We start from the raw sequence: 14,344 nt of genomic DNA on the forward strand, positions 1-14,344 counted from the left end.
GTTCCCACACTTTTAATATATAGGAATAGGAGGCTCCAATTCAATTGCCATCTCCCTGTTCACAATACAACGCAGCACAGTGCTGCTTAAATGCCTTTTTCTGCATCATCTTCTAAACAAGTTTAATTTCAAGGGTACATTGTCTTACAATATGTCTTCATTTAACTGATCAAGTACTTCAGCTGAACAATTTTCTATTTTATCTTCTCTCTTCCAGTCCACTAGGTCTTTGAGCAGTGCTAACCCTATCTTAAAAGTTCACCTACCCAGGCCAGAAATCCTGAGTCAGGGCACTCCATCATTGTACCATACCTTGTACTGGCTTCTGGGAATAACCGTACATCCATCTTTCTCTCCCAAAACACTGTACTGCAGAACTACAGTAGCTGACCAGTATTCTCTAACTGCATCTGCAAGACTGATTGATTCTGGCAGCAGCAATAGGGTTCTTGAGTTAGTATGATAGGGTGGCTATTGAGGCACACGCCTTTGCATGTTGCCTCATTTGTTGTTGTTGTTCACTGCTCACAATATGACCACAGAATAATGAATATGCCAAATCCCCAAACTCTGAAATTCTGACTCCCTCATACTATGTTCAGTCTATTCTGCTGGTCTCACAAATGCCAGTTTGACACATACAAGAGAACAGCCTCTGATTTGCTGCATAAAAAATGAACTATATAAGTTGGCGACACTCTGCTAGGTCCTCTTGCTTACACAAAACCTGATCTTTGTGTGAGATATAAAAATACTGAGGGTGAAATATCACTGTACCAAGAGATTATTACACCTTTTTAATCTGTGTAAGCCATGAAAGCTTCATGAATGTGCAATTTTAACAGTCAACATTTACAAAAAAGAAGTCAGATTGAAAATTGGTTATAATTCACAAATACCTCCACTGACACTGTATAATACAGACATCAAACTTCCTTCAATAACATATTAAAAACACAGTTTGTGTTGTTTTTAGGAAAATGTGCAAAGAGCTAAGTGTCTTACACCTAAACTTTAAAAGTTCTACTATACGATCAGTTCTTTTCCTGCAGCTATAAAAATATACAAGTACAAAATTATTTCTACAAAATTGTATTGTTGATTTTGCTGCTGGTAATAAAAAAGTAGACAGTAATATTAAGAATGATCCCCTTCAGCAAACAACATTGCTTTGAAAGCAGGAGTCACAGGTTTTTGCTGTTTATATAGGATGGAATGTAATTTTGAATATTGCTGAGAATGCTAAGAAGAGCTGCTTATTCTGGGGTAGACATTTGAATGCATAGATACAGAGCCCGAAAATGTTAGTTGGATGATAGTCATTGTGCCATTGTAAGCTGGAAAGAATACAAATGTTTCAATATTGTTCTGTTGGGTATGTAAAAAATATTTCTATGGAATCACAATACTGTCATTACATCACACCCTTCTCTGTAGTTTGCATTGATGTATGATCTTCAGTGTGCACTAAACACTTAATGGTTAAATGGGACAGTTCCTACACAAAACACTCAGTTTGGTTTAGTCACAGAGCATCAAAAGGAGGAGAGCAGAAAATGGTCTCCCTTTATATGATTTCCCTTCGGTTTGTTCTTTTGTCCATGACCAACTCAAAGCATTGGCCTTAGAGTACAGTACTAGTAATTTTGGTCTCAGCCACACACACATCCACACAATGGTTCTTCCATGTGCAGAGTCTTCTTATGTCACTTTGTCCCGCAGGTGTTAATGTTCTTTCCGTCTGTGGCATCTTCAACCAGCGAAATGTGGTAATCTGTTGACAGTGTGAAGTGTGAGATACATCCCACCAGACCCCTCATGTACTGTCGGTTTGTGTGCAATGCTACTTCCTTCATGCCACCTAGGAGAGACAGAGTGTAGTCAAGAGAATGAGAAATGCATAGAAGACCATGTGCTTCCATATTTCCACTTAAAACAATTAGCACTATAATGAGGGTGGGGCAAGTGGATCACTTGCCCTGGTCACAGCATAATCAGGGCACAGTTTTCGTAAGTTGCAAGGCGTCCTCCCACCTCTTTGCAGATTGTCTGTACTGGTCCCTGCCCCAGACTGGGTGGGAAGCTTCTTGGAGCTAAAGGGTTAACTCCCTCTCCCATACTGGAGACTCTGACCCCTGCTCTCACAGCGGGGCAAGGGCTGGTCTACTCCACACATCCGGGACTGGGCTTCCCTCCCATGCTGCTTCTGCCTCCAGGTACATCAGGCCAGCCCTTGGGTAGTGTAGTGTCTGTACTTACATTTTATGATGAGTTTGTAGTGCTAAAGGTGTGTAAAGTAAGTTTATAATAAGTATTAGAATTACTGTCATGCATATGTTCCTTTATTTATATTATTGTTTGTTAAGAATCACATTTTATTTATTGATTATTATTTTTAACTATCTATGTAACATATGTTCCTAACACTGATGAAAATATATATTGTTACACTATACTAATTCATGTTTATGGATTTTTCTTGAAGTAAAGATAAATAAAAATGAGTAAACTAGAGATTCTTTTTTAATTTGGAGAGCAGGCACATTAAAAAAAACTTTGCCTGAGCACATAAATACCTAATTACACACCTGGAAAAAATGTAAACCACATGACAGTATTAGAGTCCTATGCTAATATAAAAGGACGCATCAGCGCTGATATGGCAGTAGGTTTTCAATTAGGTTTTTCCTTCTTTTTAAGTATCATTTCTTAGGCATTCAAAAATACAAGTGTGATGAGCCGGACGGAGTAAATTCCTTCCACCACAGCTAATAGTGAGTCAACTTCAGAAAAAAAGGAGATTGGAGCTCAGCATTTAGTTACTTGGTTTAACAACCAGAATTCAAAGTTCTCAGTGGGCCAGTATAGCCAATTTTGGTCACTTACCTACATATAGATCTCCATTGATGTTTAATTGTCTCATCATACCAGGTGATTTACCAGTTCTGGCCCCATAATCATCCACGGTTACCTTCCCAGACTGCCCATCCCTGAAACAGAAAACAAAAGCCAGAATTTGGGTTTGCTTTAGCTACTCATTTCTCCATTGCATACACTAAATGATCAAGCAGCAGCAGCTTCTCCTCCACAGGCATGAACAGCTTGAGCCAAGCATGATGCTTTTATGGTGAAGGCCTGATTTTGATTTGCGGATGGTGCTACTTCATTGGAACACCACAATCTTATTTGGGTAAGTAAAGTATTAACGCTACTCCTAAAGGCTTTTTGTTTTTTTGATATCTCTATTGTTACAGACACTGTTGCTGATATGTATTTGCTAAAATAATTGAAACTGGCCTTATTATATGGTATTGTTTTAACAAATAGATACACAGATGTAACCCACACACTAATGGGCGTGGTTCACTGTCCATGTAACAGCTCCTACACCACATACAAAGGAAAAATAATGAGCCTCCTCTACAGCTTTAGCTGAGAAGCCCATTGGCCTTTAGCTCAAATTGTAGCAGCTCATGTGCTATGCTCCTGAGGTCTCAGCTTCAAGTCCACCAGTAGGTACTTAAATAGAAGCTAAAATTGTTAGTGAGACATTTGAAGTTTTGGGGCCCAGAATCCCCCAGGAGTATTACAAAAACTTATTTAGTTGTTAGACTCTATGACATGCTTGTAAATTGCTGTGTGCATTAATCTCACTTGTCTGTTTTCCACAGTACAGGTAAAATATGTTTGTTTTGCAGGAATGCCTGCTCTGAACTTTGTGAACTCAAAGGGGAAAAGTGCTTCCTCCTCACCCCCAATCCAGGACTATCAAAAATTAAGTAGGCCACCCTGGGACCAAAAGCTTTAACTGCCCCTTCTACCAATGGCGAGCTATGTGCAGAACGCCTTGTCCTATTCGTTTGCATGCTGGACAAGAGAAATAAAAATAACTGACACATTATATTTGGCCTTTTCCCCACTTCAGAGAGGCTAGCCCTTATCTTCACCTCCCATTTACAGCCCCACCCCCAACTCAGTCTGGAGCCCTCTGCCCTGCTCCCCTGTGCGACAGTCCCACAATCCCCTGCCCTCCTGGGTTGGCCAGAGTTCTGAGCCCCACCCCACACCTGCCCGGAGGAGCCCTGGGCCCATCCAACCTGTCCAGAGATTAGCCCAGAGCTCCTCTCCCCTTGCCTGAAGGGCCCCAGGCCCTACAGCTGCACCTCCCTTCCCCTCTCCAGCCCTCAAGCTACCCAGCAAAAATCTCAGCATGACAGTGTCTCTTGCCAAAGAAGAACCTGAATTTATAATATTTCCCATTCATCTTCTGAGGCCTCTGAAGAGGTGATGGCTGCTACTCAGCTTCTTTCTGGAGCCCAGGGAAATGACTGATGAACCCAGCAAGCTGAATGGCACATACTGCCTTCTCGGCCATCCCAGGACCAGCCTGGGGCATGATAAAGCAAAAAGTGTCCCCTGGCACCTGGTGTCCAGTGGCAAGTGCTGGTGAGGCAGCGCTCCCCCTGGACTGTTAAACATGCCATCCAATGCCTTTTCCAGCCTTCTGGTCTCTCCCATTGTCCACGAGTTTTCCAAGATAACTGCTAGTGGCTCAGAGATCTCTTCAGCCAGGTTCTAAAGTATTCTAGCATATACGTCACCAGGCCCTTCTGACCGAGCGACATCTAACGTGTCTAAATGTCAATGGAGCTGCAAGGCTTTGCACTGCCTGAAGATCTGGACCTGAAAGTTTTCTTCCAAGTTTCTTAATTGGGCACTTCTCTGATGAGATCTCCAGAATGGTTCCTAGATAAGTGAGACTTTGCTGATAATATGAAGCTGGACTTACCGAACTGCTTTTACTCTGTGCCACCTGCCATCGTTGAAAGAGCCATTCACCATTATGGAAGCAATGCCACTGCCCAGATTGTAGCTAAAATGTTAAAAACAATTAGATGTTATTTTACCTCCATAATGAGACCCTGCATCCCTAACATATTGCCCAAGGAGCCTAACTCTCTGGCCTCAGCTTTGACTTGACCAGCTAAGCTCCACTTTGCAGCCAGTATCCTTGGGGAAGGCCTGAGACTCCCTTTGAAAGCTCTCTGTGTGTGGCGCTTTTATTGGGGGCTGCCAGGTAATATGCGACCAGTGTTCCCTATAAGCTGTGTACTTGTGCGGCTGCTCAAGAAAATGTCAAATGCCTCCCAGCTGATTAGTAGAGCACTCAGAGATAGGGTCTGTGTTTTTACTAGTGGTGTACATTTGCACACGCCTCTGTGCACACAAAAATTTATTCTGCAGGTGGATGAAAAATTTCTGCACATGAATGCAAAAGTTGTAAGGGGACATTGCGTGCACCACTTCCTTGCTCGCCAAAGTCCAGAGTGGGCTGATTCCAGAGCACTGCTAGGCCAGCAAGTGAGACCAGCAGTGCTGTGTAAGGCAGTTGGGGGCTGCTCTTTAGCATTTTAATATGGCTTGTAACCCACAAATCTTTGGGTTTAATAGGGACATATGTTGTAGGAGTGAATAAAGCAAATACACAAAGGCCTCATTTGTAGTACAGGGAGCACGAGGCATCAGATGTTAGCAGGGGGCATGGTCCTCCAAGCTGAGCACAGGGCCAAGAACCCAGCGCAGGGGCTCTCAAACTTCATTGCACCGCAACCCCCTTCTGACAACAAAAATTACTACACAACATTTTCCCTCTGATCTATTCTATCCAGGTGTGGATTTTTTTCCATCCATGTGCAGAATAAATTGTTACAAGTGTAACCTGAGAGGCACTGAGACCACCTACTAGGGAGAGTGAAGTCTCTGCTCTACAGCCTTGGTTACGCACCTGCTGGCCTTCAGCTCACGTGGTAGAGCACAGGGCTTTTGCCTCTAAGGTGACAGATTCAATCCCATCTGCCAACAGCTCGGGTCTGTGGGTGTTACACATACACTGAGGCTTGTGTGAACATGCACCCCGGGTAGAAACAAATACCTCACAGTGGGCACCCTAACTGGCAGAGCAATATTTGAATCTCTCCTGAGATGTGGCCCAGGTGCACAGCTCACAAAGCACAATGCCAGAAGCGAGGACTGAAGCCTAACTGAGTCCACCCCAGCCCTGCAGCCCAGGATGGGAGGCAAAGCCCAAGCCCCACTGCCTCACTCAGGGAAGCCAAAGGCTCTGGTCACAGGCAGGGAGCCTGTAAACCTAAGCCACCACCAACACCCTCTACTCGGGGGTGGTATCTAGGCTTCAGCTTTTGCACTAGGTCCCAGTAAGTCTAAGCCAGCCCTGGCAACCCCACTAAAATGGGGTCCCAACCCAAAGTTTGCTGTTATCCTAATACCATATACCTACTCTGGACCACATCCACATCCCCAGGTGCATCCTAGCCAGCAGGCTACTGGAGATACAAGGGGTGTGAGGAGCTTATATTGGACCAATTTCTGCTGGTGAGAGAGACAGGCTTTCCTACCCACAGAATGTGATCCAATGACAGCTATTACCCCAGCCACAGCATAAAGCAGACTATTGTGCACTCTGCAGTGGGTTGCTTTCCTTATCTCCTGTTGAAGCTGCTTTACTCTGTATACCTAGTTGACCTACAAATCAGGCCAAAGAGAGAGAGCCTAGCTCAGAGGTTAGGGCAATTATCTGGGATGTGGAAGATCTCAGTTCAGTGTTCCCTGTAAGCTGACAGCTTGGGTCACCACCCAGGAGAGATTCAGATGCTGCCCAGATGATTAGCAGAGCACTCACAGCCACCCACAGTGGGCAGTGTGTGTTGCTATTGGTGACGTACAACTACATATGCCATGGTGCACATAAATATTATTCGACACGCAGACGGAAAAAATTAGAGGGAACACTGGTCCTCACTCCAAAGAACATGTAATTATTTGGCAGCAATGACTGTTCTAATGAGAGTGACAAAACCCATGAATAGTAACAGAGAGGGAGCCGTGCTAGTTGATATACTATCAAAACAAAAAAACAGTCAAGTAGCACTTTAAAGACTAACAAAATAATTTATTAGGTGATGAGCTTTCATGGGATAGACCCACTTCTTCAGACCATAGCCAGACCAGAACAGACCCATGAACTGTTTCATCGACTGTTTCAGTTCCCCGTTTCGCATACACTGAGACAGCTAAGATTTTTGCAAGCTTAAACACAGGCAACCACATGAAAACGCCTTTATAGCAACTATTACTAGATAGGCTTTGGAACAGGAAACAATATTTGTAGCTGTGAGATTCAGCCACAACCTGACAAAAGCAAATGTTGATAATAAACCTGGGCATTAGAGGATCAACAATTCATTGTTGTAAAATAGCTTTTCCATGTATGAACAACGCGAACAGTCATAATAAAATTAAAGTTCCACTTCATTGTTTGCCTTATTTAATCTGAAAATAAATTCTAACACAGAGACGGCTTTCACCAGTCAGCGTCTCACCAGAGCACTCAGAGGTAGCCCTGAGCAGCTGTCTGAGCACTTACAATAAAAAAAAATGCTCATGTGAGCACATGGCTTTGGGCACGTCGTCGGATTCTCCTAAGTTTTATATTTTGGTGGTTAAGCAGTGGAATACATTGCCTAGGAAGGTTGCGGAATCTCCATCACTGCAGATATTTAAGAGCAGGTTAGACAGACATCTATCGGGGATGGTCTCGACGGTGCTTGGTCCTGCTGGGAGGGCAGGGGACTGGACTCGATGACCTCTCGAGGTCCCTTCCAGTTCTAGTGCTCTCTAATTGTATGATTTTTGCAGCAAGAATATTTGAATTTGAAAACAATCCAGTACTTGACATAACGAATAAATATAAAAGGAAACAGCAGGGTGCATTTCAACCAGCCAGACGCTTGCTCAAAGGACCAAACAAACTTGGACTCTCAGTGGATAAGGACCATGATGTTTCAATCCCAGGGGTCCTTGCTCCAGGCTGAAGGTTTAACAACATTACTGTGTAGCATGGTGATTTGTGCACACTGTCCAAGCCCATCGCTGGGAGGTGGGGGGCAAAGGGGCAACTGCCCTGAAACCCAGCGACTCAAAAGGGCTCAGAGCTCCTCGTTGTCACCACTACTATTGCAGCAGCAGCCAGAGCCCCAGGCCCCTTTGAATTGTCACCAGAGCACTACTGGCCTGGGTCTGAGGGCAGCTGAAGCCCCACTCCCTCCATCCCAGACCCCATCGCATCTGGGGGTGCAGAGCTGGGGCACTTCCACACGCCTTGCCCTGGGGCCTGAGGTAGCTGTCGGCCCCACTGACACTGTAAATAATTAAACCAGTAAGCGATTACCTGAATACTAACGCTCCTTCTTGGAGACCTAAAGAAATGAAATCACTATTGGGGCGCATGGGACTGTCTCCCCTCCACATCAGCAGACCATCCTTCAGGGTTGTCTTAAACCTCATGAACACGTTTGATCGTGATCCTGATACTCTGAGTTGGCAAAAGAAACACAGCAAAGTTATTAGATGGTTTTGTTCTCTTTGAACTTTATCAATGAACCTCTCACCACCAGGCCTTGCAGGGCCCTATAGGCTGTCACTCTAGCTCTCAGCAAGGTATGAGTTGATACTGTAATAAGTATTTTACTCTGATCCCAGTTAAACGTCCCCTTCTCAGTGCCGAATTCCTAGCAATGCTACTGCAATGTGGGACTCTATAGATCTATGAAATGTACTGACAGGAGCTATGTCAGCTCTGCAAATTAGCACGGGGCTGTGGGTCTAGTGAGGGTGACTCCCACCGTGTGATGCTTTTTCGTTTGGCTCTTAATAAACGGGCTCAGACCCAGAGGACAAAGCTTACAGGCCCTTAAACATCATCAGGAAGAGCATGGTGACACAGGTCGTCCCTCCCCAGGGGGATGTAATGGGGAGGCCCAAACCTCCTTCCCCACCCCTGACATACTCATAAACCCAGCCAGTCCTGGTCTCTCCAGGACTCTGGGAAGCAGGAAGCCAGGTTGGGACTCAGGTGCTACACTGGGTATAGCCAGGGGACACCTGCCTACCTGCCTCCTCCCTGCTCCTGATCCCAGAGATCAGACCTGACCACTGAGGATGGGCTGCAGCTGGTGCACCAAGTGGTCTGCTTCAGAAGAAAAGGAGTGGGCTAAGCATTGTCATACATGGGCTGGGCCCCCACATAGGAAAATTCCAGTTGTACACCTATTTCCATCATTCTCAGTGCCAGCACCTCATGCTGACAGGGTCAAGCCCCCATGCTTAGGACCAATGTGATGACGAATAATTACGAGATGGGAAAAACGGGAGGTAACACCAATAGCTCATAGGGTGACTCTCCTTGGTGGACAGCATAGCCTAGACAGTCCAAATTCATTTTGCCCATACAAGCCTGATATGGTAGGCAAGCTCAAAGGAGACCCAGCAGGTGAGTTAACCAGAGCATTGGCTCCCACTACAGGTGTTGCTCTGGAGCTTAGCTGCCTGGAAAGGGGCAGCAAGGTGTATATTCAGAATCAGAAATATAGACAATGAGGAAACAGTTTTCTCAACTTTTTTCCATCCATGGCCAAAATAAATTATTTTATGTGCACCAAGTTATATGCAGATGTGCACTGCCAGTAGAAACACATGTGGCCCACGGCAGTGGCTGTGGGCGCTCTGCTAATCAGCTGAGCGACATCTGAATCCCTCCTGGGCAGCTGCTCAAGCAGTCAGCATACAGGGAGCCCTGCTAGGGAACTTTTACTGCAACTCTTTAGACATTGAGAAAGTTCAGTATCAGAGGGGTAGCTGTGTTAGTCAGCATCTGCAAAAAACAATGAGCGGTCTTGTGGCACCTTATAGATTAACAGATATTTTGGAGCATAAGCTTTCATGGGCAAAGACGCGCTTCAAAGCGGGTTTTTGCCTACAAAAGCTTATGCTCCAACACATCTGTTAGTCTGTAAGGTGCCACAAGATCTCTTGGTGTTTTTGAGAAAGTTTAGGCACTACATGGTTCAGAGGCAGCTTAGCAGGGGCCTTGTAAACCTCAGTTGGACCTGATTCTGGGATTTAGGTGCCTAAAGAGGCAGTTAAGGTGCTGAAGTTCCTTTGTGAACCTGATGCTCTGTCTCTTGGGTCCTCTACATAATAGGGAGAACAGAACTACTCTATCTCATGCAGATGTTAAGGGACAGACTCATTAGAGACCGAGTGGCACTCGGATGCTACAGTTATGGGGGAGGAGGAATATACGTATGATAAAAAGCCACATTCCATGTGACAAACATGGCTTAGCAGGACTAACTGATGACAAGGGGACCAGCTTACATAACACCTTTAGAGTTTAATGGCGAAAGAAAAGCAAAATCATTTAGGGCCAGCGTCAGCGAATTACCTTTTGAGGATATCCGGGTTATCGTAGATGAGGTAACTACGGCCAATGAACTGTGGGATTTCAATGGCTTCTGTAATAGCTGGAAAAAAGGAGGAGAATCATCAACTAGTCAGTCAGTGAACTGAGCGCTTCACTGTCTTCACTCCACTGACAGCGACTACTCACTGACACGAAGCCAAGCTGACAGCCCAGCTATGCCGCTTAGCAAAACGGTAGAGCTGCTTTGCACCCTAGGCAGTGGACAGCAGTCAAAGATAGGCCTCTAAATCTTCTCCACACCCTTCTTCCTGCCAGCCCATCCCCATTTCACATCGCCTGTGGCTTTTTTCATACTCAGTTTATCTTCCCATTCTGGAAAGTAGCTCCAAGCTGAAAATCAGAGACAGTAAGGGGGAAATGGTCCTATTTTTTGCCTCAATTAAAGTACCGCCCTCCCGCCACCCCGTTTACAGACTCCTTCTCCTGGTCTCTGAGCACAGATGTCCTGCCCATTCAGCACACATTTGTGGGTGGCTCAATGCCACCTCCCTTTCAGCTCTTGCCTTTGCTGAAGAATGTAAACTGCGTTCCTGACTCTGGGTTCTCAACAGCGCCTGTATTTTAAGTGGGCCCTGGCCCGAGCCCTTGGTTCCTGTCCTTCTGGCCTCCCTCCAGCCTGATTTTGCCCAGCTGGGGGCCATGTCAGTTGCTTCTGAGCACTTGTGCACAGAGAACAGTGCCCTTCCTTGCACAAGCCTGACTTCCTCAGTTCCTGGGGCACGCTCCAGCCCCTGCTCTGCCCCATGACCCACCTCCATGCCTCCATCCATCCCCCAAGCCGACCGTGGTGGATGTGAAGCACAGGGAGGAGCTGATCAGGATTGCTGGCAGGGGGTGGGAAGCATGGAGGAGGAGGAGATTCTGATCCATGCGTCTGCTGGTGGGTGCTGAGCCTCCCTCTATTTTTTTCCATGAGTGCTCCAGCCATCAAATACCCTGGAGTTGGCACCCATGCTCCTTTGGCAACTCCCAGTCCAAACAGCAGGGGCAAAGCAAGCAGCTGCTGTTGCAAGTGTCATTCCAAATACTCCAGGAGCCACTGTAGGCAGCAGCCTTTGCCCCAGGCAGTGAATCAGAAACCCAGCTGGCGTAAACTAGCCCAGCCTCATCAAAGGCAACAGAGTATCGAGGGGTAGCTGAGTTAGTCTGCATCTTCAAAAACAACAACAACTCCTGGGGCACTTTATAGACCAACAGATATTTTGGAGCATAAGCTTTCGTGGGCAAAGACCCGCTTCATCAGAGACAACAGAGGCAACAGAGATGCTGGCTCATGGTTTCAAGACTAGCGCTGCTACCCTCACCCCTTTCCTTTGAAACTTCAGAGGCCTCTGAGGAAGTTTCACTGAAGGCTTGGGAACCAGTTCAAGCCTGCCTGTGCCTGCCCACGAACCAAACTGTCCACTGACTGACACTGTTTGCTAAGTCCCAGCTGCTCCTGCAAGCACGAGGCATGCTTCTCTGCTCCGTTTTCCTTAGCTGGAGTCCTCTCCTGACATTTACACAACATCCTAATTCTTTCTAGTCTGCCACTATTGCAATATCTGGCAGTCCATAAACAAGGGAAGGCCAAATAACACAGAGCTATTGGTTTGGACAAGTCGTTTCCCCTTGTTTGGTGAAAAGTGTTTCTTTTGCAATATTCTGGACAACATACTCAGGCCAGCAAAAAAGTGACTGAGGTCATACATTTAGCATGCGGAGCACATCTGGGGAAGAACAGTAGCACCAGGCTCCGCTGTGGCTGCAACTTATGTGTGAATATCCTGTGATTTGCTGCAGTGCTCTCGCAGAAAATCACATTCCTAATAACAGTTTCTGCATTCTTAAACCAACAAATTTCATTTTATCAAGCTGCCAGCAATTAGTATTAATTGCTCCTTCTCCAGAAGGGTTCAACGAACTTTGCAAATGCTTTGTTGGACATTCCATCCAAAGGAGAATTATGGGAAGAGTTTGGCAGAATGAGTGGTAACAACCTCAAGGCTTTTAATGCCACTGAAAGAAACAGTTACACTATTTTGTAAAATAGAAAATGTTGTTAATTGAAATAACTGTAAGATGGCAGAAAAAGCTGCCCCAGATAAACCTTCCTCCCTTATTTCTGTAGCACATCAACATGAAATAGAGCACTAGTCAGGTGGAAGTCTGTGGTTAAGTCACCAGACTGGAAGACAGAAGGTCTGGATTAAATTCCCACCTCTGTGCCACATTTCCTAAGTGCTCTTCATCAAGTCCTTCAGGTCCTAAACCATTTAAAATTATGTACAGGCACAAATCTTTGCAGGATTAGGACCTTAATCCCTCTCTGCCCATGTTTTCAATCATCTATTTGAATGATGAGACCTCTTCCCACACAGCTTGTCTGTCCTGGCTATTTAACTTACAAGCTTCTCAGTGTACCAAGTGTCTCTCATTTGTGTTTGTACAGTGCTGAGCACAATTTGGGGTTGCTATGTTGCCTGGAGAATCTAGGCACTCCAGTGAGTATCAAGTCAACATAATTTGTGCACACTGAAAGCCTCCAGCAACAATCAGGAATTTAAGTAGGAATGCCCATGTAGAGTGGGAATTTCAGAAGGTGATAAATGGCTTTTTCACCTGTAATGAAATTAAGGAAACTGCCCAGTATGTCTGAAGAAGACACTGTGTGTTATGCAGTATGACTGAAATCTTCCTCAGGTTTCAAGAGAACTTGAATTAGAACTGGGCCAGGCATTCATTGCATGGGTGGAAAACTGTCGGCCTGATGCTCTTTGACCCTAGTGTAGGAGAGCAAGACAATGCAAGGAACCTCCACCAGCTGCACAAACCAGGGGTGGTAGAGCCCTTGTACCCAGAGAAGCACCAGCATGGCTCTAGTTGTGCACCATGTACTGCCTCTGCTGGAACAGACATTAGCATTTTGACTTCCCTACTCAGTGCAATGCTGCTGTAAGGTTATGTCTATGTTGCAAATACAACCTGTGGCCTGCTTGTGCCATCTGTCTTCAGCTCCTGGAGCTTGGACTAGAGGGTGATTTAATTGTGACGTAGATATTTGGGCTCAGGCTGGGGTCTGAGCTGTATGACTCTGCATTGATCGCAGAGCTTGACTGCAGCCCAAGCCCACATGTCTACACCACAATTAAAACAATCCCTTAGCCAGAGTTGCATGGGCTGGGCCAGCAGTGGCTGTCGAATTGCAGTGTTGAAATATACCCAAAGACACAATCTAGTCCTTCGTCTTTTATCAGTGATGAGTCCCTGCTGTGCTCTCCCTTTGCTATTGAATCTGACTATGCTAAAGCCACTTATTTTTTCCATGACATCTTGTTACGCCCTTGTCCTGTGCAGATGTTACAGTAACAAACAGTCCCTACGGCTCAGCTGACAGAAGGATGCCATTCTAGAAAGCATGTGAAAGACAACTCACATGGTATTCAGAACTTGGAGGCTGTTAGCTGGGCTGGGAACAGAGAGGCTACGGGTAACTTTGTTGGCAAGTAGCAGAGGCAGAAGTTGGATTTTGACGGTATGGACAATCAGCTTTAAAGACTTTCTCCTCTGGACCACCAGACTGAACCCCATCTAGCCTAGCAGTAACCAAAACATTACTATCAAAATCCAAGCAGGCAGCTGTCCAAACACTTCCCTAACTGAAACCCCTGATAGCAGTCATGGCAGAGAGGCCAGCGACTGAATGCAAACAGTGAGCACCAACCTACACAGAAGGACCAAGGCAATCAGAAGGGAATTAGATATTCGTCCAAAATTTAGGGATCCTCCAAACACCTGCTAAGCTGCTACCTGACCCTGGAGGTGCCTAAAACGCCTTGATGCCTAACTGGTGGACTCTGGGATTCTGATATGGGACTCATCATCTGTGTTCTTGAAGCAGTCCCACTATGGATAAATAATAACATGTGCATAGGGCCAAAGAGAGACTGACTCTGCAGCCTAATGGTTATAGTAAGAGATTGAGAAACCCATGGCCAAATCCTTTCTCCTTCTCAGGGAGAG

At 45.6% G+C, this 14,344-nt stretch overlaps 1 protein-coding gene across 2 annotated transcripts in view; it reads right to left on the minus strand.

Moving 5' to 3' along the window:
* Positions 1-801: 801 nt before the first annotated feature.
* Positions 802-14,344, minus strand: part of EGFLAM (EGF like, fibronectin type III and laminin G domains) — a 121,552-nt gene continuing 108,009 nt past the window's right edge. For both annotated transcript variants that reach the window (XM_074994312.1, XM_074994311.1), the window contains 5 exons: positions 10,304-10,382; positions 8,249-8,392; positions 4,790-4,873; positions 2,887-2,990; positions 802-1,861 (listed from right to left, as the gene is read on the minus strand). In XM_074994312.1, coding sequence (XP_074850413.1) covers positions 1,707-1,861; positions 2,887-2,990; positions 4,790-4,873; positions 8,249-8,392; positions 10,304-10,382 — 566 coding nt within the window. In that variant the 3' untranslated portion in view covers positions 802-1,706. The remainder of the gene's footprint in view (positions 1,862-2,886; positions 2,991-4,789; positions 4,874-8,248; positions 8,393-10,303; positions 10,383-14,344) is intronic.

This window comes from Carettochelys insculpta, chromosome 5 (genome assembly GCF_033958435.1).
Source record: "Carettochelys insculpta isolate YL-2023 chromosome 5, ASM3395843v1, whole genome shotgun sequence".
NCBI lineage: Eukaryota > Metazoa > Chordata > Testudines > Carettochelyidae > Carettochelys > Carettochelys insculpta.